This window comes from Carica papaya, chromosome 2, assembly GCF_054855325.1.
Source record: "Carica papaya isolate Zhongbai chromosome 2, ASM5485532v1, whole genome shotgun sequence".
NCBI lineage: Eukaryota > Viridiplantae > Streptophyta > Magnoliopsida > Brassicales > Caricaceae > Carica > Carica papaya.
In genome coordinates, this window is record NC_142310.1 from 3,041,077 (window position 1) to 3,068,275 (window position 27,199).

Consider the following 27,199-nt stretch of genomic DNA (forward strand, 5'->3'; position numbering starts at 1 on the left):
CCAGCATGTAGGAGGCAATGGCAGCCCTCTGCTCAGGAATTACCCCCAAGGTCTCAAAGGCTCTCTCAGTCTCCGCCAGCCAGTATTGGGCCTCTTCAAAAGAGGATCCCCCCGAAAAAGTAGAAGGGTTCAGTCTCCTGTACCTCTCTATGAAGCCAGGGTCGATCAAGGAGGGAGCGGGGTCCCGAGGTAGAGGGACTGGGGCCGGCTGAGGGTGAACTGGGGGACCCTGTGGTGGCGCCTGCTGATGGGGTGGGGGCACTGGAATGTGCTGTGGCGGTACCTGTTGGTACCGTGGCTGTGGTACCGGGTCGTACCGCGGCTGTGGTGCCGGGTGGTACTGTGGAGGAACAGGCTCCTGCCGGGGTGGCTCGGGATCAGCCTGCTGTAACGGGGGCTCAACCTGCGCTAGCGGAGGAGGTCCGGGTAACTCCCTTCTCTCCTCTTGCCTTCGCTGAGCAGTTACGAGAGCTTCCACCATCTCATATAATCTGTCCAAATCCTCCCGAAGCGAATTATCTTGGGCCTCTCGGTTTAGTGGGGGCCTTCCTCTCCTCATTTCTGTGTACCTGCATTTACAAGGAATGGTTGAGTAACGACCAATCGGTGAGTATTTCTTTAAAGGACTATAGTGTAAGGGATGGGTCCGAGGAAACGCGGCTCTGATACCAACTGTAACGGCCCCGGAAAATATTAAAATGAAATGAGTATTTAAATATATCGAATGCGGAAGCGAGATCAAAATTTCAGTTAACATCCCTTACACGAAAAACCAAACAAACGTACTTAAAATATAAAAGGTTAAACTAACTAAGAAAGAAAACTCGAAAATAAACTATGCGTATGACTACAGAGTCTCTAGGCATCCCCTTCGTCGTCCTCCTGCGGAACGGGCTCGGGAACCATGTCTTCCTGATCTGAAATGGTTAATTAAGGAGTGAGCTACACTAGCCCAGTAAGAACATCACGATATCTCACCGTCACGGAGATAAAGGTGGGTAGAAAACCACAAAAAGACCAATGGAGCATAATTTACAACAAAACCTTTTACCAATAATAAAACTTTTACCATTCACTTACCTCGGTGAAATTCATAAGACAATATACGAAAACAATAACATCATCATCATCATGAAATCATATATAAACTGTATAACGTAATACTTATCAAGCCTTTCGTAATTCAATCGTTACACAATATATTTTCCTCATTTACCAGCCCACTAGTATCCATGGGGATCCATAGGGGTTCCGCTACCCGTTAACCCTTAACACTTGAAATTATATTCCAGGGCCGTCCCCATACCCCGTCCGGTATGGGCGCCAAAACTATAAACCTCATTACCCCGTCCGGTATGAGGGTGAAACGGGCCGTCCCCATACCCCGTCCGATATGGGCGCCAAAACACATAAGATCTCCATACCCCGTCCGGTATGGGAGACCACAATTCCGGTAGGGTTCCCTACGGATCCGGTCCGTCCACCATCTCCCAGGATATCTAGTCAGGCTGACCACATTATACAATTACCCATTTACATAATCTTTCATTCTCCTTTCCCTCAGTCAGCATTATCAATCCACATACAAACAAGCAAAACGGTAATTTATGCCAAACAGACAATATATAGCATCAATATCCCAGTCATTCAATCCATAATCAGTAAAACAGTAAAATATGCACACGAAACTATAAAATGAAAAATATCAAACCTCATACTGCATTTAAAACTGTAAAATAGGCCAAATAACAGTTAACCGACAAACACACTAGACTCGGGCTCCATTAGCGACCTTAAGCAATTTCACACATTCGTTGGTTCATGAAATACCGTTTTATCATTTATTGAACTTTAATACCGTGATAGAAAATAGGGTGAGGGGTCCTTACTTGTTTTCGGGATCCGAATACGATTCACAGTGCGCCTGCAGGCTGTCCCTAATTTTCCCTGAATTTTTCCCGGGGAACTGAAACACGCTAACAGTACCTGCACGTGTTCCAAAAAAAATCCAAATTAGGCCCAGGGCCTCTTTCGGCCCAAATCGCAACTCCGGCACGGCGGCTCCGCCGTGCTCCGGCGACGGCGCCGCCGCTGGCGGCGGCGAGTCGCCTCGGGTTGACTGTTTTTGGCCGTTTTTGGCCGAATTCGGCCACACTCGCATTGGTCCTTGTCAGAAAACAACCCTAGGGCCCTCGGGGGGCCAAAAAATCACGGAAAAGCGGAGCTTACCGGCGGCGGCGCTCTCGGGTACGGCGACTCTCCGGCGAAGTTCGTGTTTTGGTGATTTGGCTTCGGTCAACCTGTAGAGAAAAGAATGGTGATCACGGTGATATAAAAATTGCATCGAACGGAGGCCGGGAAGGGCCTCGTCGGAGGCAAAAACCGAGAGGGGGCGCGGCGGCACCGCTGGGATTCGGCCGCGTATTCCGGCCGTTTGGCCGGGATTTCGGCTTCGATTTGGCCATAGGAGGAATCAGTGGGGAAAAACGAGTCGGGGGTATGAAATTTACCTCGATCGGCGGTCGGAAATTTCCCCGGTGCGGCGGCGAGTGGCGGCGGGTGGCGGCGGTCGGCCTCTGGTTCGTCTTCTCCGGCGAGCGGCTGGCGGCTAGGGTTTTTGGTCTGGTGTGGGGGTTCTATTTATAACCCCTTGCCTTTTGATCACAGCCGTTCGTTTCGTTTTAATCTGGGCCGTTCGTTTTTGATTGAATCTGGGCCGTCCGTGCGTTTGAATCTGGGCCGTCCGATCGCGTGATTGATCTGGGCCGTCGGATCGCACCCACGCGGATCGCCAACGTGGCTCCTTTTGGAGTGACGCGATCTTGCCACGTGGCAGGCCCCGGTTGGCCGGGACTGCTGACCGGGCCTGCTGGCGTGGCTGCTGACGTGGCCCCCTTTTTTTTTTTTTTTTTTTTTTTTTTCCTCCTTTCCGGGCGCTACACTAATGATTAAATTATTAAAACGATTTAAAATCTTAAATTGATAGTAAACATATTAAACAAAATATTATTCATCAACCGATTTATTTTTAAAAAGATTTATTTCTAAATTTTAAAAAGTTAAAAGTAAATTGTAATTTGCAAATTCCGAGAGAAGTCTGATAAAAAACGAAAGAAAAAAGGAAACTTTTTGAGAAGAGAATCAAAATTAGAGTACTGGTCAAACAGTCACAAATCAGATTGCTCCTGTGTTCAGAACGAAAATAAAGCAGCCCTTCCCTGTTCAGAACAAAACTAAAGCAGTAGTGGGATTCTTTGCACCCACTAAATCTTTGTTGAATCAGATTGCTCCTCTGTTCAGAACAAAAATGAAGCAGCCCTTCCCTATTCAGAACAAAACTAAAGCAGTAGTTGGATTCTTTGCACCCAATAAATCTTTGTTGAATCAGTTGCAGACTCTGCTGCCAGTCTATGGTGAGATCCTATCTCTTTGTTTTATTATGCCGTAATCACATTTATAGATTGAGCTCCATTTTTCCTATCCATCCAAATAATTCATCTGTTTCATTCATGCTTTTTACTTTGGTTCTTCTTCGTCCATGGACTTCCACTGGGTCCTTTTACTTCGTATTTTCAGGTAAGAGTAACTGAAGTTACAAACTTTTGTTTTGCAACCTCTCTATCTCTCTGTTCAGGTAATCGAGCAATATGCGAATTTTACTAATGATTTATGTCCTACATATATAATCTATAACAGACAAAATAAGTTTTTACTGCACTTCCATGGAATTCTCTTGGTAAGAGCTTGCGATTCTCAGAAAACGACATCTTTCGTGGGAATTCTCTAGGGTTTCTTTCTCACTTTTACTTTTACCTTTTATAAATCCCCGTTGTCTCACGAATATCATAATCTCTAATGCACGGACACGAAAGCTAGTTAACAGTACTGTAAATGCTTCAATGAAGCTCCATTCTTAATTATTATTATTTTTTTATTATGAGTATCTATAAAGAAGTGACAAGAAAACTTGTGCCCCGTGTTGCTGATATATATTTAAATTCGGATGCACCTTTAGCTTGTGCTGTTCAACTTTGAATTCATATGCTTGCATTGCCCTACTCTCTTGCCTTTCAGCTTTTAGTTACCAGCAATGATGGCGAACCAAGTCATGAGCATTCTGGAAAAAGAATTTGAATTCAAGTATTGAACTTTGAATTATATGGTTGTGTTAGCCCTATATGTTGCCTTGTTCAGTTTTCATTTAACAGCTTAATAATTGAGAACCAGGTTCTAAGAAGTAAATGACTAATGTTTTTTTTTTTCTTTTTGGATGTTGGATTCTGATTGCAGTGGCATCATATTTGTGGAGTTCATCATGTGGTTGTATTAATATGTGCTGAATGACAGGTCCTGCAAGGAACAAATTCATTATGCATCCCACTTTAGTAATAGCTACTTCTTGGGGCTCTGTGCAGCACTAGCTTTTAAAAAAAAAATGGTTTTGATGTCCGATTGTTGCAAGGGATTTTGTCTTAGAAAGTTGTTTGGAAGGTTTCAATTTTTCAGTGTGTTAGGAAACTTTGAGTTGAGAAAGGTTGAGTTGGGCTCTGTGCAGCATAAGTCACGGATCTCCAGGTTGTTTTCTACTAAAACTCATCCAGAAAGGTTGAGTTGGGAAAGTTCATCTCATGCCATTCTGTTGAAGAAGATTGAATCGGCTTTGAAAGGTCATCAAGTGACTGAAGCATTAGCAGCTTTTACTGACTTTAAAAGTTTATATGGTTTTCCCAACCGTTCTGTTTTGAGTAGGCTGGTCTCGGAGCTTTCGTACTCTTCTAATTCGCACTGCCTTCAAAGAGCATGTGATTTAGTACATTTGATCTCAAAAGAAAAATCAGGTTTACTTCATCCTGATATACTGACCAAATTGTCACTATCTTTAGCAAGATCTCAGTTGCCTGAGCCTGCTTCAGGGATTCTTAGGTTGATGCTGCAGAAAGACAATTTGCCATCAATGGAAGTACTGCAGTTAGTTGTGCTGCATATGGTGAAGACAGAGATTGGGACATGTCTTGCTTCCAACTTTTTAGTTGAGATTTGCAACCGTTTCCTACAATTAAGTATAATGAAAAATGATCATGCAAATCTGATGAAACCCAATACAATGATCTTTAACCTTGTGCTTGATGCATGTGTGAGGTTTAAATTCTCTCTCAAAGGCCAAGAAATTATGGAGCTCATGTCACAAACTGGTGTGATTGCTGATGCACACTCTATTGTTATTATTTCCTGTTTACATGAAATGAATGGTCAAAGAGATGAGTTGAAAAAATTCAAAGATTATGTTGATCAATGTTCAGCTCCAGTTTATTATTACCAGAAGTTCTATGCAAGTTTGTTGAGTTTGCACTTTAAGTTTGATGACATGGATGCTGCTGCTGACCTTGTCTTAGATATGTGTGGGAACAGGGACTCTTTTCCTATTAAAAGAGCGAGGACAAACTCCCAAAAGCCTTGCCTTGTGCCAATTGGACCCTCCAATCTTAAAGCAGGTTTGAAACTACAGGTTGTGCCTGAACTGCTGCAAAAGGACTCTGTTCTTGCCACAGATGATCACCAAGACCTTGTCACATTTAGGAATGGCAGACTTCTTCCAACTAACAAGGCTCTGGCAAAACTCATCTATGGTTACAAGAGACATGGAAAGACTGCTGAGCTGTCAAAGCTTTTAGTCAGCATTCAAATGTTGTTTCATTCACTGGGTGGATCCAACTTATGTTGTGACGTTATTGATGCATGCATCCGTTTAGGTTGGCTGGAGGCTGCCCATGACATCTTGGATGACATGGAATCAGCTGGGAATCCCATGGGCTGTGCTTCATATAAATCACTTTTGATAGCTTATTACAAAGCAAGTATGCTTAGGGATGCCAAAGCCTTGGTAAAACAAATGAAAAAGGCTGGTCTAGAAATAGATTTATCTGACGGAATTGATGCCTCTGCATGTCTATCTGAGGTAAGCAACAAATACCCATCTTCTTCGGTAGGTAAATCAGAGTTGATTGACTGTTTGGTGGAAAAAATTAAAGAAAAGAAGGAAATTCTTCCTATGGTTTATGAGTTAAATTCGTCTCTTTACTTTTTTTGCAAAGCAAAAATGATAGAGGATGCTTTGAAGACCTACCGCCGAATGGAAGGAATGAAATTCCAACCTAGTGGGCAAACATTTGCTTTTTTGATATATGGATTTTCTTCCTTGGGAATGTACCGTGAAATTACAATTTTGTGGGGGGATATTAAAAGGAATGTGGAGAATGGGACTCTAATGTTGACCAGGGATTTGTATGAGCTCTTGCTAATGAATTTTATTCGAGGTGGTTACTTTGAGAGAGTGTTGGAGGTTATTGGTTGCATGGAAAGGTGTGGCATGTGCACTGACAAGTGGATGTATAAAATGGAGTTTCTAAATCTTCATAAAAACCTATACCGGAGCCTAAAAGCATCAGTGGGTAGATCTGAGGTTCAAAGTAAGAGGATTGAACATGTTCAGGCATTTAGGAAGTGGGTTGGCATTGACTAAAATTTTGCTAAAAGTCTTCAAGTCTATTGAATATTCCAGAGGAACGGTCTAGGTGATTTAGCATTTTTATGCAAGCTTTCACCTGCATAGAGGAAAGTTTTTTTTTTTTGTGGGACCTGAAACTTGTACATTTCGGCCTTTGTTTTCTATACACAATCAGAGTAGGGAGAATCGATGATTGATTTAGCCCACAATACTTTTTTTCTCTCACAACCCAAATGGTGTTTGATACCATATCTTCCTAATTGAATTTAATTATTCTCAACAACATTCTGAAGGGGATAACATTCTGAAATTCAAGCCTTATTTGGAAACTAAATTCTTTTCAGCAATTGCTAAAGAGTAAATTATTTACTCTTTTCACCAGAGAATCAGATACTTTTGGTGGACGCTATTTGCTCTTTCGCCGGGCAAGTAAGTACATATTATTTTCCCAGACATGAATTTTACTAGCATTAATGTGAGTTATTTAACTGTTTTTTATTGGAATAATCAGTTTTTAGATGCCCAATGGTCATCAAGTTTACTCCTCTCTCTCTCTCTCTCTTCTTTTCTAAAGTCTTATTCTACTTTTTCTGAAATGATCAGGAAATTTGGAATGTGGAAACACAATTTGCCATCTCGTTATTCATGTAATGTCTAATGTAGTAGACACAATTTGCCATTCCCTAATTCAAGATTCTAAATTCCATCACTACAGGTTGATGCATGACCTTCAATTACAGATACGGCAGCTTATTTAGCATGTCATTATCATTAGTCTTTGTGCACCGAAATACATGTACAATCATATTCGGAATATTTAGTACTTAATATTCCTGGGGACTCCTGGAAGTTTGATTAATGTAACACTAGCAGTTTCAAACTTTGCCCATTATCTGAAAGCTCTTTGAGAAACATAATCTTAATGCTCAACCTGCTGTATTGTGAATTCTTCTTGTGTTCTTAATCTAAAATTTTTAACTCGATGAGTAATATGAATCACTGCCTTTCTGATCTTGCCCACATATTCAAATTGAGGGAAATTTGTGTCTCAGTTTATGTTGCCTCCTTTCCAGCAAATACGAACTATTTTATCTTCTTGTCAGTTATGTTGATCATTCCCTCTTCTCCTGCTACTGGATTGTATGTACTTATTGACATTCTTGTGCCTGCCCGCATGACTTGCCATGTCTAGACAGTCATGATTTTCTTGTAGTATCTCTATCATACATATGCACATTATACTGACTGCACCTTTTGTTAAATGTGCCATTCCAAGAGTTGTTTGGAACCAGCGTGCTAGCCTGCAGCCACCTCATGTTCACTAGGAGGATCAATCATTAGGTAACCCGACTGCTCAGCTCCGAGTCAAATGACAGCAAGGCTGTTATAGGACCATGAATGCCAATTTGGCAAAGGGTTGGGACCAAAGCTGCACCTCTTGTCCGGATGAGAGTCAAGAAAGGTTCCAGTTGAGCCATACCGCAAAGGCCCAGGATTTTTCAGAGGATTTGAGAAAGTTGAGAAAAGAAGGGTCGGGTAGGAGGGGAAGGGTTGTGATGAGATCTTGATTCCTTCCATCAAGCACAGTCCTACCGACAAGGTGCCAAATCTTGACGGGAGTGGACGTGCTGCCTCTAGAAACTGTTCCAAGCTTCTTTTACGAACAGCTGTCTGTCAATCTTACCACTATGAAGGACATAATAGATCATATGTATTTTTTTCATACACTTTTGGGTGATTCTCTTTGGGCAGTTGGTGCCATTGGAATTCCATGAATTATTGCCAGAGTCATGAGTAGTGCTCCAAAATCCGAAAAGAATAGAGACTTCTAGTTTTTCTTTGGTCCCTAAATAGACTAAAATAATGATTTGGTCCTTATAGTATTTATTTTTATTCAAAGTAGTCCATGCTTTTTATTTTGGTATAAATTAATATATGCATTTTTGATAAATTTTCGATTTAGTCCCTCACTGTTAGTAATTATTAACATCGTCAGCTTTTTTGCTACGTGTTAAATTTATCGACATGTGATATTTTTTAATTGGTCCAGTTTTAAATTAAATGCCATGTTAGATGGACGTAATACATTTTTTGTTTCCTAAAAGATAAGAATGGAACCAATAATAAACCATTTGTAGAACAAAAGTTATTAAAGAAGTTACTTCAATCTACGTATGTGAGATAATAAAGTTGTAAAACAAATTTTATAAAGATATTTTTCACTCTTGTAATAATCTTTACTTGGTGTATGCATGAATTAAATGAGTTTCTTTTGTACAAAATATCGAGTTTGCTTATTACGAATGATGTAATGAATGAACTCAAAAATTTAAAGTTATAAATCATAATTTAAAAACGAAAAATTATTAGATTTAAAAAATTGAAAAGATGTATTACACCACTTTACATATATTGGTTTAGTTGTACACGAGATTTAGAAAAATACTTTTGATGAAAGGGCATAAATCCAACAGAAAAATACGAGACCTCCATTTGATATGTCTATTTACTATTAGGAGCATTTAAAATTTATAATTAAAGTGAGAACCAAAAAAATAATAATAAACTTAAACTACATTAATAAAGATTTTTTAATAATTTATATTTTTTTGTTGATTATATTATTTAGCAATAAAACAGATATTATATGATAATTAGTAATATCATATGGCAGTAACAATTGAGCTTAAGTTTTCAGATATTGATATTTTTATACATATATATATATATTTTAAATATGAATATAATATTATTAAGTATTAATAAGCATACTGATAAAATACAAAAAAAAAAAAAAAATTTATATAATGTAAATACATCTATTTATTACTGTAGAATCTATGAACTTTAAAAAAAAGTCAAAACAAATAAAATTTGTTTATAACTGAGAATAAGATTGAAAAGTGAATCAGAGTAGATTACGTTTAGGATGATGGTCTTCGACCTTACGTGTAAGGATCACGCGACATCGTTGACCCCTGGCATCATGGTCCAAATCGTCTTCCTCAAAGTAGCTTCCTCCCTTGATTCTTAACTGACCCAAAGAGTCTCTTTCTCTGTGGAAATACTAGTGCAAGCAAAAGTCCTCCCTTCTTTTCCCCTCCATGGCGTTTCCTTTTTAAGGTATCGATGCTTCTCATTGGTCTCTGTTTCTTCTCAATCACAAATCTGGGTGGTTTCCCATTTTATCTCTCTTCACTCTTAGCTAACTTTAATCACGACTGTTTGTGCTTCTTGCTTCTGTCAGAAGCTTGACTTTTGAAATTGGCGTCTTTGCTGCTGTCAAGTTTGAGTTCAGATAATGGACACTTCAGGCCAGGAGAAGGAAGATCGGAGGTAAATATCATTTGGGAATTTCTTGGTCTGCTGGTTTTAGGACCTTGTAGTTAGGGTTTAAGGTATTAAACTGGTCTGAATATTGATTTTCCTTTGTACTTTGTCGTTTTTTCTTTTGCAATAAGCTGAATGTTTTTTGTCAACTGTGTGCTAGTAGACGATTTATTGATGAGTTCGGAGTGGGAAGTGCTGTTTCCATGTCACCTACTTTGACTTCACGTTTCTGTGAAAAATATACTGGAATCATTTCTGGATTATAACTAGAACCCCCTTTTTTCTGAATCCATCTTACATCAATAACCCGACCTCTACCAACTATAGGTAATTTTAGACAAGTTTTCTTTGAAGTAGATACCTGAATGCCAAGTACGGCCCATAATAATCTATCTTCTGGAGCATACGATGATTCTTTCGCCACCTGAGATGTTAATTTACCTACTAAAATATTGCCTGTCTCGATCCAAGATCCCAGCCTCACAATTCCATTTTTGTCTAAACTGCGGAGTAAATGGCCTTCTAGTTGCGGTATTTGTTTATTTCCTCAGAAAGCTGATAAATACGTGAAATGATGCTTAACTTAGAGTTCAAGCAGGTCATTTAGACACGATATATGCTAGTTAAAGCAGTATCATTTAGACACATTATATGCTAGTTGGTTTTCTTTTCCTCTTCTTCTTCATTCTCTTTTGTTGAGTCAGTTAACTGTTTCTGGTCTTGCAGCCAATTTCGAGCGTTAGGAAAATAGCTGTATTTTTCTCTCTTCTTCTTGAGTACTATATATAGTTCTAATTAGGAAACCAAGGTTCTGTTGAGCTGCCTTGTTCGTACTTTGATCCTATTCTATTTCTATCTTAATTGTATTTGATGAGTATAATTTTTCATAATTTACATATTTGATGAATATGAAATCAACTTTTTTTACATATAAATGTTTTTTTTATTTAACTTGTGAATGGAGAAACCCTAAAAACTTGTAAAACTGAACATATATGGAATTTATTTGGAGTTACAATAACTATTTTTGTTCAAAAACTAAGGCCATTTATATAATATTTTTACTCCTCTTTCACAGAATTGAAATTTGAATCAAATTCAGCCTTAGTACAAAGTTCTTTCATATATCAAAGTTCTTTATTCTGGTCCATATTTATGTTTTTACAAAGTTCCTTCATATATCAAAAAGTAATACTATTGATAGAAAATTGTGCAAGGTAGAAATTTTTTAGTGATAGTTATAGGCTAATGCATAATCCCCTTTCTCCTTTCCTTTTCACTTTCGTCATGGATGTTCTAAGTATGATGTTCTCAAAGGCACAAAGAAGAGGGGCTGAAGGTAGTTACGGATATGGTAGAAGTTTCACACATTCTGTTCGCTGATGATATAATCCTGTTTTTGCAACATGACAATCAGTGCATTCCTCGGGTTCTGATTCTTATTTAGGTTTTTGAAGTTATATCGGGCTTAAAGATTAATTTGGGAAAGAGTGGTCTCATTGGAATCAATATGGCCGGGGACACAATAGAGGAACTACAGAGGAAGATTGGTTGTTGCAAGTTGGAATTACCAATCATTTATCTAGGAGTTTTCCTAGGAGGTAATCCTTGTAGTAGATCATTTTGGAATAGAGTAGAAAACAAGGTAGCAAAGCATTTAAAGAGTTGGAATGGTGGACTACACATTAGGAGGCAGGGTCACGTTGATTCAGGTGTGTTTTTCCACTGTCCTACTATATTACTTATCTCTGTTTAGGATGTGTTGCAAGGTTAGCAAATAGGATCAAGGGTCATATGAGAAGGTTCCTTTGGTCGGGTATAGAGGAGAAAAATAAGGATCATCTAGTAAATTGGGAGGTGTGTTATAAATCCAAGAGGCCAGGAGGTCTAAGGACTGGAAATCTTTGATTAAAACTTATTTTTATTGGCTAAATGCCTTTGACATTTCCAAGGAAGCCGAGTTCCTTGTGGCATAGGGTGGTTAGCAGCATCCATAGGAGTGAGAGGGACGAAATGGGATGTCAAAGCAGGAAGGTATGTTACTCACCATAATCCTTGGAAAGCTATCACCCAAGCTCCAAATCCATCGTCTTTATCAGGCCCTCTCTCTTGATGTTTATGTTATGTTTCTTTAGGGTAGAGGAAACACACACTCATTTGTTTCTTCACTGTGACACTGCTTGGGAATTATGGGTGAGTATTTTTAATTATTCAGTTGTTATTGGTGTCACCTTCGACAATGGAGACTTTCCTTAGTGTTTCCATCAATGAGAAAGGGGTGAAGAAAGAAGCTAAACCATTTCGGCAAAATGCCCTCTTCGTAGGCCTATGGTGCAGATGGTTCGCTTGCAATTCTACAATTTTTAACAACAAATAAACTTCCTACGCTGAACTTTGGGAGAGATTATTTTTTGGCTACCTTATTGATGTAGAATTCAGGATCAACAACGCAATCGAATATCCCCCATATACATCAACAACCAAAAACTCAAAACCCGAAGTAAACCATTCCTATTTGACCTGCACTCAATTGGGGAGTGCCAGGGTAATTGGGATGATTATTTGAATTGATTAAACAACATAAGGTGGAACCTTGATAAGTGAAATCAATTTAAGAAATATTGATAAAAGACTACAAGAACTTATCTTAATAAGTTGAATCAATTCTTACTTAATAAGAAGGTTGATGAAAATCTAATTAGTTGAAAATTAAAACTTCATAATTTTATTATTCTCAAACTTGAATGAATATAACTATGAATTGATGACTTATTTATAGTGTAAGCTAAGTAAATTATAAGAAAAATAATCTTCTAAGTTAATTACAAAATTACATGGGAAAATAAATTTAGAATAAAATAGGAAACTTGTAACAATTAGAAGGATTGCTTTTGAAAATATGATAAATATGATCTCCCTATGAAGAAATCTTTTTAAATGGAGAATATTTTAATAAATTGTGAAGATATCTTCATTTAAAGGTTGCAAATTTAATTTTCTATTTTCTTGAAAGATTGATTGATTTAGGAAGATTTTATAATTTAAAGACGATCTCTTGAAAATCTTTTAATTTAATGAAAATCTCTTAATTTAACGAAGATTTTTGAATTCCTTAGGAAAGTAAATTCATTCATGATCTTGCGATAAATATTTAAAATCCGTCCATGATCTCTCTTGATTTTTCTAATATGTGAATATACCTTTTTAGGAAGATATGATCTTGGTTTGAAAACTTGGAAAGATATAATTTCGATTCTCCCTTGATGAATTTTCAAAATTTCTTAATCTTGATTTCTTTTTTGCCATTTGAGAAAGATATGGAGAGAAAAATGAAACTTTCTTTCTTGAGAAAAAAATATATCTTGAGTGGGAAAAAGTCTCTCATGAGTGAGGAGAGATTTCCTATGGACTTTTAACTTCGTTATGGGACCCTTTCTCGACTTGGTTGGTTGCTTGAATAGTTCAAGCCATCCATGCTCATATCACTTATGGTCCAAAGCACATGGTTGCTTTTGTGATATTAGCATCTCCATTCTCCACCAAAGATGGTATGCATTTATTAATAGTGCATAGCCTTTGTATTAAGTTTGTTACTTTATCTCTTTTCCTATCTTTCTTTGGTGTTGTTTTCTTCTTTGTATTTTGAGGATGATGTCTCATTCTCCTTTGCTGTAATTTCTTTCTCCCTTTCTCGATAAAGTATTCTTTTATTGAAAAAAACGTACATAATCTTCTTTATATTAATAGTTTGACAAAAATCTTATGTGATAAAAAATTTGTAGAATATAATATTTTTATCAATTAATTAATTAAAAGGGAATACAACTTGAGTATATCCCTATTATAGAAGATAATTTCCAAGTTGTAAAAGCCTTTTTTTGGGAAACAATGTAAATACCAATTTTTTTCCTAATCTTAAACCAGAAATTAAATTTAGAATCTGAATTTTGCTAATGCAATGACACTCACTTTTTCTGCAACTATTTTGATTTAAATTAAAATTTTTTAACAAACATGAAAATAAAACTATATGTGGTAAGTCATGTATTCTCGAAGCTTCTTTGTTCTTTTTTTTTAAATAAAGTAGAAGCTTCTAGGTTATGAATCTGCAATCATTTTCAAGGAAAAAAATTGTTGAGAATAAATTATTCAACGATCCTTGCCATGGGTCTCTCGCTTCCCTAGCTTCCGTCTCTCAATGTCAGTATCAGCTCAACAGATTGCTTTCACAGTGGCTGTTCTTTTCGATCTTTACAAATTTCACTATTCCATCAGAAATTTCCTTTGCGCGGACCATACTTCAACTTGATACTTTCCATCACCTATCCAGGGTTGAGCCCTAGGGTTTGACAGGCGATTTAAAGAGTGACCTACAGACGTTTTACACCTTAAATCATTCTGGATAACACTTGCATCTTTTGTATTATTACATTTACTGGTACAGATTAATCGATCGTTATTCCCCTAATACTGTCATTAAGTATGCTTTTTCTCTGATATATTTAAGATCTTAAATATACAATTTTCTATATTGTAACCACTTGAGGCATCTTTTTTTAAAGAAAAAAAACCACTTGAGGCTTATGTTTGCAATCATGTCTCGTTTGGCTGTGGATTAATGAAAATTTTTAATTTTTTGAGTGCTGCTAAAGTAGTTTCACATATGGTTTCATTATCTATAAGGATGATATTGTTATGTGATGATTCATATATGCTGATTCAAGTTTGAGTAAGCTAATAACATATTATACCGATAGATGTGAATAACTTTAGTTCATTTTATATATTCTAGATTATTTAAAAAAAAATTATATATTCTAGATAATAAAAGGAAAAAAAGTATGAAAAGTGGCCTTGTTGGTAGGGTGTATTGGGTTGAGGAAATTGTTTTCCTTTACGGGGTCGGTTGAGCGTATGCATTTACCTCTGACTCTTGTGATTAGAATCAGGGATGGAAAATTCCACCCTGTTGCCATCTGCACCCTGAAACCTTGTAAACAGAGTATTGCTATTTTTTCATATTTACATAGAAGAGGATTTTAATTCTTCAGTTGTGGACTGCTTTTATCATAATCATCCTTATAGGGATAGAGGACTTAGAATTCATGCTTGCAAGTATTATCAATTTGTGCCAATCCGCAGTTCATACAATTTGGTCTAAGCATCAATTATGAAAGAATGAAGTTTAAAAGAAGTTTATACCAATTTAATAAAGATGGTACACAAATTTTTTCTAGATATTCTTCTGTCAAATTTGTAATTTTAAACAATGTTTTCTATTTCTGTTGAAAACTTTGTTACTGGTGCTTAGATAACTTCATTACAGTTTCTTGGTGGCTCTCTGGAACAAAAAAAAAAAAAAAAAAATGAATGCATATAAGTAAATGAGAATTTTCCTTTGCTTGAAAAATTCTATTGCAATTTCTTAATTTTTGCGAAGTAAGAGATCTTTTATGCATATCCTCTCTATGTACATGTGGCATGTAATGCATTTACCTGGGAATCTGGAAGTTGGGATTGGTGAGAGAGTCATTTGCATGGGTCTCTTATTTTCTCAAATCAGGACGGGAAAGTAGTCAAAATTTTTTGATTGGTTGAGTCATTTCCTTTTTCAGGACTAGTTCTGGTATGGGAGATTCAAATGCAATGACCATTGAATTCCTCCGAGCACGTTTACTGTCTGAAAGATCCATATCAAGAAGCGCAAGACAGAGAGCTGATGAACTGGCGAAAAGGGTGTGTCTTTTTTTCTAAAAAAAAATTTACTTATGGATTCTATCTGGGGTTTTCTCAGCTTGATACCACTTGATGAACTCTCCTCTTTTTCTTTAAAGAGAGAAGTTAGCGTGTCTATGTCTATATTTCTACAGTATTTCAATCCTTTGATTTTTGTGGATTAGGTCGATGAACTAGAGGAACAGCTCAGGATAGTATCTCTTCAAAGAAAGAAAGCTGAGAAGGCAACAGCTGATGTTCTTGCTATTCTGAAGAACAATGGGATCACTGACATTTCTGAAGCATTTGATTCAAGCTCTGAGGAAAATGATTGTGAATCCAAAGTGGGTAATAAATCCACTGAAGTGGAAGGGAGCTATATCAATTCAAAAGTGGGAAGAAATGACTCTGAAGAATGTTCAGGTTCTGATCATGACTCTTCTCCATTACCTGGTCGAAGCCTGTCCTGGAAGGGCTGCAAGAATGCTCCAAATTCTTCCAATAAATACAAGGGTTCTCTTATGAGAAGACGGAGCAGTTATGCATCTGCTGGTTCTTCTTCCTCGAAACAACGTCAAGGAAAATCTTGCCGCCGGATAAGACATAGAGAATCAAGGTCTCTCTCTCTCTCTATATATATATATATAATATGTATTTATATATATTTTTTGTAGAAAATATAAGAAAATAAATTTGTTTCTTTTCTGTTTTGCCTAGTGAAGAGAATCTCAGAATGGTTATAACAATTTCTGCAATTCCTTCTCCCTATAAATTTGTTAGGAAGTTGTTATTTTGTTGCTTTATTTTGTATAAATTGTAACACCACCAAGAATGAAATTAAGACAAGTAGAAGAAGATTTTCTATTCTTCAAACCTTCATGGTATCAGAGCAACTCTGATCCAGGAGAATCATCCCGATTGAGCCGCAGTCAAAAATTGCTTTGGGAGAACTACCGTCTTCTCCAACCGAAATTTCATCGGGCCCTTACCATCTTTTTTCTACCAACCATGGCTTGGTTGAACCATCCTCATCACTCCTCATTGGGCATAAGCTGAATGGTAACAATTACCTTTAGTGGTTGTCGTCGATATTACTTTTCATCCTAGGCAAAGGTCGCGAAGAGTATTTCACTGGTGAACTCTTACCTCCACCGGCGAATGAATTGAATGCTCGAATATGAAAGATTGACAATAATATAGTAATGTCGTGACTTGTAAATTCGATGATGCCCGACATCGCAGAAAATTTCTTTATCTACGAGACTGCGCAAAAAATTTGGGAGACAGCTCGAGAACTCTACTCCAGCAAGGAAAATACATAAGCTATCTTCGAAATCGAGTCCACACTTCATAAACTGAGATAAAGTGAGCTAAATGTAACTCAATATTATAACCTTCTATCTCGTAGCTGGCAGCAACTGGACACCTTCGAAGAAAGGAGATGGAACTGTCCCGAGGATGTTAGAAATTTTCGGTCATTTATGGAGGAGAAATGTATTTTCAAATTTCTGCTGGGTTTGAACAGCAATCTTGATGAAGTCCGAGGGTGGGTGCTTAGCATTAAACCATTACTTAGCATCCGCGAAGTCTTCTCTGAGATTCGACGAGAAGAAAGCTGAAGAAGAGTGATGATGGGTGAAGCGTAACTCACTCAATCTGTCGAAAATGCTTCTGCACTCTCGACGAGAACTTAGGACTCGAGGGGGAAGAAAGGTTGGCCTTGGTGCGACCACTGCAAAAAGCCTGGCCATGTTCGTGACAAATGCTGGAAACTCCATGGAAAACCAATCGACTGAAAGTCGCCTAAACTAGAAACTGACCACCATGGCAGTCACGCGTCCACTTGAGAAGCCTCTCTGAGTTCTGTGGAGAGTAATCCCTTTAGCTCCGAGCAGCTGGAAGCACTTCAGAAAATTTTGACCCAGAAAAATTATCAGCCTCCCATCAACGCATCAGTGGCACACAAAGGTAAAATTCATAGTTTATCTGTGTGTTCAGCAAAGCAGGTTTTGGTGGTTGATTTTGGAGTGTCAAATCATATGACTGGAGATGTGTCACTGCTCCAAAATTTCAGCAAATATGAAGAAAATATTTTGATTAAAATTGCTGATGGGTCTGTCTCTAAAGTGGCTGGATGTGACTATGTAATTTTATCTCCAAATTTGATATTTCATTCAGTCTTTTATGTACCAAAATTAGACTGTAATTTATTATCAGTGAGCAAGCTTTGTAGAGAGCAGAAATGTGTTACTAAATTTGTCTTTAATTTGTGTTAATTTCAGGATTCGGATTCGGGGAGGATGATTGACAATGACTATACCTTCTTCAAGTAGACACTTCTAGGGGACAAACTCAAAATGCAGTATGTGCAACTTTTGTTTCTATAAATCATTCAGATAATAACCAAAATATCATGTTAGGGCATTATCGATTAGGACACCCAAATTTCGTTTATCTAAAAAAGTTGTTTCCTTCACTGTTTAAGAATAAAGATCCTGTTTCATTTCAATATGAAGTATTTCAATTATCAAAACACATTCGCAATTCTTTTCTTAGTTTACCATATAAATCTTCTGAACCATTCATATTAATTCATAGCGATGTATGGGGACCTTCCTGGATCACTAACATTACCGGAAATATGTGGTTTATATCCTTTATTGATGATTATATAAGAATTGCCTGGATATTCCTTATGAGAGAAAAATCTGAGGTTGGACCTATTTTCAAAAAATTCAATATCATGATCCAAACACAATTTCATACCAATGTTCAAGTTTTAAAATCTAATAAGGCATGTGAATATTTTGAAATCTCTCTTGGGAAATATTTTATCGATCATGTATTATTCACCAAAGCTCGTGTGCCCATACACCACAACAAAATGGTATAGCTGAAAGGAAAAACCGACACATCCTAAAGGTTGCCCGCTCAATCATATTTATTGCTCACGTCCCAAAATTACTTTGGGAAGAGACTATACTCACTGCCACCTACTTGATAAATCGGATGCCTTCCCATATTCTCAATTTCCAGTCACCATATAAATTATTCTCACAAATCTTTTCTAAATCTCATATCCTAAATAGCTACTTAAAGTTTTTGGATGTTCTGCATATGTTCATATTCACCCATATCTTCGAGGGAAACTTGATCCACGGGCTGTAAAATGCATCTTTATCGGTTACTTTGCTCATCAGAAAGGATATAAGTGTCTAGTTTCAGGTATACGACGATTCTATAACACCATGGATGTTATATTTTTTGAAAACTAACCATTTTATTCCACAACTGATATTCAGGGGGAGAATTTTACTCAGGAATATCAGTTGTGGAATGTTAGCATACCTCCTCTTTATTCACCTCTTCTCTATTAAAGTATACATGGATATCCTACCAGGATTTGAACTAACTAATGATTCTCAAAAAGTGTACAAGCTCAAAAAGTCACTATATGGTCTGAAGCAATCTCCAAGAGTTTGGTTTGTCAGGTTCACAAAAGTAGTAAAACAAGAAGGGAATGGGCAATGCCAATCAGATCATACACTTTTTGTTAAACACTGCATTTCAGGTAAAAAAGCTATCTTGATTGTCCATGTAGATGACATTTTTTTGATAGGAGATCACATTGAGGAAATTCAGAGACTTAAGAATTCTTAACTAAAAAGTTTGAAATTAAAGATTTTGGAATGATGAAATACTAGGTTTATTTAACATCTATGTAAACTAGATTGAGAAGGAGTGTAGAAAATATAAAAAAATAAATTTGTTTCTTTTTTGTTTTGCCTAGTGGAGAGAATCTCATTATGGTTATAACCATTTCTACAATTCCTTCTCCCCATAAATTTGTTAGGACGTTGTTATTTTGTTGCTTTATTTTATATAAATTGTAGCACCACCAAGAATGAAATTAAGACAAGTAGAAGAAGCTTTTCTATTCTTCAAACCTTCATATATAATATGTATTTACATATATATATATATATCTCCTATGTGAATTTGTGTTTCCCTTGCTGTATTTGGCAATTCATTCAAGATAATCATTATTCAGAAAAGAGAAGAACATTATGAATGATGTAGATCATGGGCAATTTGCTATTTTAACGCAATTTGCTATTTTAAGGAAAGTTAATGTGTATAACAAATTTGATCCAAATTTGACACACTACCTTGGAGATCCTTTTTGCATCAAAATTAAATTGCTCATAATGATGTAGTTTGGCACCCTTTGGCTAGTGAAATAGAATTAAAATGGATATAGAATATTTAAATTTATATCTTGAAATGAAATCCAAGTCTTCTCTTTTTACGAGAATTTTCTGTCTAAGATAATGTCAACTGCTTGAATGTGCAATATTCATGGTTTAGGTCATAGCTACTGATTTAGATTCTTCTGCACTCAAGTACATGGGATCTTTATATGTACTTTGCTTATTTTCCAGATCAGTGGTTGAAGACCTTACAACAGATTCAATCAAGGTTAATGATCAAGGAAATAAAGTTGCAATCTCTTCTGAAGTCTTTCTTGGAACCATAGACCAGCAACCTAATATCTTGAAAGCAGGTTCTGAAAGACATGAATGGAAAAATTTACTGGAGGGTCCAAATTCAAGTGGTTTAGGAAATGGTGGAAAGACATCCAAGAATGAGCTCGATTTTCACAGCTATGCAGCAGAAAAAGATATGGAAAGGGCAGTGGAGTATCAGGAACAGCTCATTGAACGTTATGAAGCAATGGAAAGGGTTCAACAAGAATGGGAAGAGAAGTTCAGGGAAAACAACGACAGCACTCCGGTATGCTTTATTGAAACCTGGATAAAATTTTAAGTTTTTTAAATATTCTAAATATCAATTTCACAATGTAGTGCGTCAATGGAAAATAACAAGCAAACTAGTGCAGAAAGAAGAATTGCATAGTTCTGTCAGTCTAATTCACTCCATAGAAGAGATAGATCCAGATTCACCATAGAAAAAATTTAAAGATATAGTGTATTTCTCACACTCATCCTAGTATTAATACGTTCAATTCTCTATGGAAAGGCCCTATTTACTTGTCTTTTAATAAAACTGAAATCGAGATACAATTTAACAGATAGCATACTGTGTGTGTGCTGGAAATGGTTGCTTTATAGGCCATAAACCGTGGGATAAAATGTAGAATAGGTTTGCATAGTGTTTCGAACTAGCTTTCCTTGCTGACCCAGGTAATTAACATAAACTAGCTTTCCTTGTGTAGTGTTTCAAACTAGCTTTCCTTGCTTTCCTTGCTGATCCAAAATCACCTTCCTGGGCATTCATTGACTGGCTTGTAAATTCTGTATATGGGCTGTATCCCGTTGGTACTTATTTCAATATATTTTTCGCACTTTATATTAAAAAAAAAATAAAACAAAATTTATAGGGTGGCTGGTGCATTACCTTACCCCTTTTTAAGGGCAATTGAACATCATCAATCATGGTTTCCTTGGACTGTGTGTTACTTGATTAAGTATGAGAACTCTCTTCTAGAGCGGACTCTTGCTTTGCTCAGGTAATGAATGTTGCTCTATTTTAGTTTTCTTCTTCCTTGAGTATATAACGAATTCTCCGTTCTTGGCCGGCAGTGTGCAATCAGGTTCTTGCAAGCTTCAAGGGTATGCTTGGGTTCATAATGGGTGTTAAACATATTATCTTGCAAAGTGTTGGAGGTAGGTTGTGACTCCATAGTTCCGTTGTTTTTCCTTGTTTGATCCCAAAGTTTGTTGGTTTACCCTATTTGATCCCGAACCTGAGATTCTTGTTGTTCTCTCTCCCCTTGAATGCCAGATTTGGGGTATAATGGTTCAGATTCAAAGAATGTTACATCAACAGAGGTATAGAACCATTTGTTACTTGGGAAATAGTACTTATACCCTTTTTGGTTTGGAGTGTACCCCAGAAAGATACATTTTATTAATTTAGGCTCAAGTTTACTCCTGTATTGTGAGTGAATATGAACAAATGCTGTGCACCCAAATACTTCTAGTGGTATAGATGAAATGGTTTGGGTTTGAGAGAACATCATGAGTAGCTTTTGGCTTGGTGTTAGAAAGTTTAGTACTCTTGAGGGCATTATCTTGATAAGGTAAGTGACAGTTAATATGACTTCCACCCAGAAATGGCTTGGAACATGGGTTGAGAATGACTGATTTGACAACCTTTAGGATGTGATGGTTATTTCTTTCTGCAATCCCATTTTGATAGGTTGTGTCAATGCATGAATTTTGGTGTACAAGTTCTTCGTTTTCTCGATATCTTACGAGAGTGTGTATAAGGTATTCCTTGACATTATCAGTTCTAAGTATCTAGATTTTTATAAGGATTTGGTTTTAGATCATGAAGTTGAACTTTTGAAATATCTACCCAGCTTTAGATTTTTCTTTCATAAGGTATACCTATGTAATTCTAGTGTGGTGATCAATAAGCAGAACAACCATCTTGCTCCTGTTATATCTTTTACCCTAGTAGGTCCTGATACATTTCTACCAACCATTGAGGATGGGCTTGATTCTCTATAAGGTTGAGCCTAATATGAATTAGAGAATGCTTTGCAAATTGGGATATTTCACACTGGAAATTCTTAAAGCTTTTATTGATGAATAATGAGGGAACAAGTCTTTGTAGATAACTAAAGTTGGGATGTCTGAGTTTATAGTGCCACAGCATAATTGCACTTTTGTCCTTAGTGTAAGAAATAAACGTTGGATGATTGTTCCTGGATATAGTTGCTCTTGAGGATATGGAGTCCATGACACACCTTAGCATTGCCAATTGTCCTTCCCGAACTTAGTTCTTGAAATGCAATCGGGTTTGAAGAGAATTTAGCAATACAATTCAGCTCTTGAGTGAGTTTATTAATAGATGATGAATTGCAATTTAAATTCAAAGAACTGAACTATATTTAAGATTATATCTTTCGTTAGGAGCATTGAGTCCTTTCCAACAACTTGTGCTAAAGACCCATCTACAATTTTAACAGAGGCAAGGGTTGTAAGTGTTAAAGACTCTTTATTTCAGAAAAAAAGGAAAATAAGTGTTAAAGACTCTAGAATCACTAGTCATGTTGTCTGAAGGATTAGAATTTATGATCCAGGTATTATCCAATTTTTGCATTGAAGTTATAGCATTTATAAGTTACATGAGTGAGTCACTGATCCAGTACGAATCACTGGACTATCTATTTGGTGGGGTTGATTGGTTTTTGCAAGAATTCCGTTTCCTCCGTACTAAACAGAGCCGGTTTATTGGAGTGGAGTCTTCCCCTGCAGTTATGTTATGTTTCCTCTTGCTTCCTTATTGTTCGGGTTCCGGATTGGTCTCCTACGAATTTTCCAGCAAATCTCCTTTGTGTTCTCGGGTTTTTGCAGCGGTCACACCAGGTTCTCCCTTTTTTCTACTGTTTGTCTCTCTAGATTATTCAGCTATTCTGGGCAGTAAGTGCCAAATTTTCAGTGATCTGAGATGGATTGGTGTTTTCAAGCATCACCTTTTTCTGGCTTTCCTCCATGCACACCTCAGAGAAGGCCTTGCGGATACTGGTTACAGGTTTCGAACCAAGAATTCTTCCTCAGACATTATCAAGTTCTTTGTTGAGTCCAAGCAAGAACTTGTACAACCTTTTCCTTTCAATAATCTGTCTGTACCTCAGGCCATCTTTGGGGCAGTTCCATTGACGCTCTTCGAACATATTGAGCTGCTGCCAATTCCTGATCATGTTGAAGTATTGGGTTATGCTGAGGTCCTGTTATGACAAGTCATGAAGCGTGCTCTGTACTGTAAACAATTCAGACAAGTTGTCTCCTTTGGAATAAGTTTCGTTTGTTGCATCCCATATTTCCTTTGCCGATCCAAATATAAGGAAATTCTCTGCAATCTCGACTTTGTCATCAAGTTGATGAGCCAGGATATAAACCATATTGTTTTCTGTTTTCCACACTTGATACTTTGAATCTTCTTTTGGTGGAGGAACTGCACAGCTCTAGTGAGGTTATTGTCCTTTCCAACCATGGAAGGTAATTTTGGCCGTGTAGTTTGTGTCCAGTGATAGACTTTGCAGGGCTGTTCATTCCTCCACTAGTTGTGCTGGAAAGTTTTCATGGGGTCAAATGACTTCAGATCGCGATGTGCTGGCTTCTCATCCTGTATTTGTCAACATGGTATCAGAGGCGGTTCTGATACCATGTTGTTTGTTAATTCTGTGTATTATTTTTAGAACATCCAAATTTCAAATATGGAAGAGGTTAACAAAGTCATGGCCCAACAATTTAGGCAAGAATCCTCCTAAGTTGAGTCTCCTAGGAAGGGAAGTGATTTACACTGATTTTATGGGATTGAATCAAATTCAGATCCTCCTTATTCGGCTCCTACACTTTAGGAAACAAATCTATCTTGTGATCAGCCTTGTTTAGTAACTCTACGCATTTCGATCAGGTATTTGCAGATTTAATTTAAACCACATTTGAAATTAATTCAGAACCAGTTTTGTAGAAATGAAACTTTTATCTTAAAAGACTTTGGAAACTGAAATAACAAGTGTTCCTTAAAAAATCCTTTTCGGGCAGCCTTTTCCTGATTTAATTTTTTAAAAAGTAAAATACATACATTTGATTAATTAAGTAACATATACACACCAATCATAAGACAATTTCCTAATCAACAACACATAGGAAAACAAAATTTGACTTAAACCTACAATCTCTCATTAAAGGAAGGACGTACAGACTATTTAGTCAAAGACTTGGTGGCCTTTTGCTGCTTTAATTTAATTGAACATAAACGACATAATACCAGTTAAATTGCTCTAATAACCAGTTTTGCAAATAAAACTTTTATCTCAAAAGACTTTGGAAATGACATTTGAAAACTTCTTGTTTGTCACAGATTTAGAAATTACATAGTTGCAGGGTTAGAGGTTGTGGTTTAGGTGGCCAATGAACCACAAACATTGCTATGGAAAACTTTTTAGGAAGATCCGGTCTACAAATGTAATTGTTCCTACAAGTGGAGAAATTTGCAAACTTCAGTCTCAGTCCTTGCCCCAAAAATTCGAAACCTTCATTACGTCCCCCTTCCCCTGAACAAGAGCTACATGCATACACACAGGCAAAAACACATGCAAATTTCACAAACTCTAGATGAAGATTAAAACTATTCTCTGACCTCTGCTGACTGCTGGAGAAAAGAGATACAGAAAAATATTCATTCAGATGGACATGTTAATGGGAAGAGGCAGCAAGCTACATGTCATTTTGAAGTTTAAGCTATTTGAAGTAAAATGTTTTTGTGAGATGTTAAGCATAACAGATAATTCTGATCAAATTGCAGGAGATATGCATGCTTCCTGTTGGTGTCAATGAAACTATTACTTGAAGTGCATATTCAGATGCTATATCTTTCTTTTTCTTTTAATTCCTTCTTTAGACAGCTTAATTTTCCTCTTATGAAGCTTTTATATGTATAACTCCTGAAATTATGATGTCTCCCAAAAATGTTTAGGATTCAGGCGATCATGGGAACCACTCTGATGTCACTGATGAAAGAGATGAAATCAAGTCCCAAGCTCCATATGATTCTGGTACAGTTGCCTCCCAGGTCCAAGAGGCAAGGTCCAAGGTGGAGGGCCGTTGCTTCTCCACAGAACAATTCAAATATCAGTCTAATGGCTTGCTCCGACCTCTACATGATGCTATGGGAAGCTTGAATGATAAAAACAGTGCTGAATCTGCAGTCAAAGATTCTGCATTTCCAGTGGCCGAGGGAAAGCAGAATCAAGAGAGCCTGAAGAGCAATCATTGTATGCCTTCTGATTGCTCCTATAATAACTTGCATCTAGATGTTCCCCAAGGGATTCAGACAGATATTGTCTTCTCGGCGAATAGAGATGCTAGTTCTAGTTCCTATAGAGAAGCTTCTGGGAGCCAAAATGACTTGTTTGCAAGGGAAACATCTAGTGGGTTTGATGGCGTGCTGGATGCACTTAAGAAGGCTAAGTTATCACTACAACAGAAAATGGGTACAATTCCTTCAGCAGAAGCTGGACTGGTTCTTAAACCCACTGAACACTCAATGCCAATAGAAGTTGACGTCGGTAAATTTCCCTTGCTGGAAGCTGGATCTTTCGGAAAAGAAATTATTCCTTCTGTTCCTGCTAGAAGGATTGGGGGTAACATAGAGATTCCTGGTGGATGTGCTAGACTTTTTAGAATACCTACATTGTCAGACGATGCCACTAAAGATAATTACGTGGGTTCAGGTTCTCAACTAGATATGGCAAACCATTTTCCTGACGCAGGTGTTGCACGAACTGCTAGTGATCAACTTTTTATAAGCTCGTATTTGCATACTTTGCCAAGTTTTCATGGTGGTGATCGACTGCTTTCTGGTGCACAATTTTCCAGGCAAACTTACAAGGATACTAGGTCTAGTATTTCAACCATCCCGTCTTCAGATGTTCCATCTGTTTCTACAATGGATCATCGACAGTTCACTATCAAGGCAGAGAGTGGATCAAGAATATCAACTGAGAAACCAAATTTTGATAATTTCTTAAGTTCAAGTCTGCCCCCTGGCAGTCAATACACCCATCCCTCATTCCGTACACATCCTGACTTGAGTTCACGGCTGCTGTCTGAACAAGAGTTTCCAACATTCCGATCAAGCCAGTCAGTTGGGATACCTCCCGGTAATCACTTTGCATTTTACAATGATCACTTGAGACCAGATATGTATAGATAGTTTAGCGATCTCTTGTGTTATTCATGGTAATCTCAAGGAAGAAGATTTCGGAAATAGTCCTGTAGGATCTATCATTGCAATTTGCTTTTGTTGTAAAATAAATAGTAGTATTTGGTGTTATAGCTGGGGAGAAATAGAATTTGTAAAGAGCAATGACTTGCATCGATTCATGTCTTGTCCCCTCTGAACAATAATATGTTCAAAATCTTATCTTGTTTCCATCTCTTGATCAAACAAGGACAAATACTCTTTGACTTTCTCATGTAAATATGATCGTATAGAATAATCCAGTCATGTTTGATGATCAAAGCAGATTATGATTTAATTTAACTTTATTATTTATTAGAATATCAGAGTTAGAATTCCTGGTTTAATATTTAGAAACCTTATTCCCTTCTGTATTTATATATTCATTGATTTTATAGCTCATTAATTAACTTTCTTACTGTCTTGATTTTCATATCCCTCCATGCTCTTGTCTGCTATTTGACATCTTCTTTTTCATTTTTTACTGGTTTAAATATCGAGAATATAAATTCAAGTTTATTATTTAACAATAAAGCATATGGTGTATCAGTATCAACTGACAATGAGACTTTTCTAATTTTTCTTTTCTTCTTGTAAAAGCCGTGAGGCAACCTATATGCATATATATATATATATATATATATATAGATAATAGATATACTTTGAGATACTATATATATATGTGTATAATATAATTGAAGTGTTATTACCACCGCTATTTCAACAACTTAACGTGTCCCTTACTAAAAATATTAATGCAAACCTTTCAATTAAGATATAATATTGGTTTTTTTCCAAGTTTCATATGTAGTTGAGACGCATTACGCTACATAATATATATATATATATATGTATATGTATAAGTGAGCT

The 27,199-nt window shown here is 36.8% G+C and overlaps 2 protein-coding genes across 6 annotated transcripts; both read left to right on the plus strand.

Annotated features, from left to right (window-relative positions):
- The first annotated feature begins 3,137 nt into the window (after positions 1 to 3,137).
- Positions 3,138 to 8,350, plus strand: LOC110819202 (Pentatricopeptide repeat (PPR) superfamily protein). Of its 5 annotated transcripts, XR_002540634.2 has the most exons (4): positions 3,138 to 3,413; positions 3,577 to 3,634; positions 4,291 to 6,934; positions 7,782 to 8,350. XR_002540634.2 is itself a non-coding variant. In XM_022048319.2 (2 exons), exon 2 carries the CDS (start codon positions 4,436 to 4,438, stop codon positions 6,518 to 6,520), a length of 2,085 nt encoding a protein of 694 aa, XP_021904011.2. In that variant the 5' UTR covers positions 3,138 to 3,413; positions 4,291 to 4,435; the 3' UTR covers positions 6,521 to 8,350. The 5 variants fall into 5 exon arrangements, 1 of the variants encoding a protein (XP_021904011.2); XR_015816821.1 differs by lacking the exon at positions 3,577 to 3,634 and having other exon boundaries at positions 7,221 to 8,350; XR_002540633.2 differs by lacking the exon at positions 3,577 to 3,634.
- A 1,063-nt stretch (positions 8,351 to 9,413) lies between these two features.
- Positions 9,414 to 26,523, plus strand: LOC110819163 (transcriptional regulator ATRX). The gene is made up of 6 exons (XM_022048250.2): positions 9,414 to 9,628; positions 9,753 to 9,841; positions 15,451 to 15,571; positions 15,736 to 16,166; positions 19,993 to 20,344; positions 25,064 to 26,523. Exons 2-6 carry the CDS (start codon positions 9,807 to 9,809, stop codon positions 26,300 to 26,302), a joined length of 2,178 nt encoding a protein of 725 aa, XP_021903942.2. The 5' UTR covers positions 9,414 to 9,628; positions 9,753 to 9,806; the 3' UTR covers positions 26,303 to 26,523.
- Positions 26,524 to 27,199: the final 676 nt, after the last annotated feature.

Coding starts and splice junctions, on each gene's coding strand:
- LOC110819163 (XM_022048250.2), top strand. CDS start 9,807: ATGGACACTTCAGGCCAGGAGAAGGAAGATCGGAG. Junction 9,842..15,450: donor CAGGAGAAGGAAGATCGGAG/GTAAATATCATT, acceptor TTCCTTTTTCAG/GACTAGTTCTGGTATGGGAG. Junction 16,167..19,992: donor ATAAGACATAGAGAATCAAG/GTCTCTCTCTCT, acceptor CTTATTTTCCAG/ATCAGTGGTTGAAGACCTTA.
- LOC110819202 (XM_022048319.2), top strand. CDS start 4,436: ATGGTTTTGATGTCCGATTGTTGCAAGGGATTTTGTCTTAGAAAGTTG.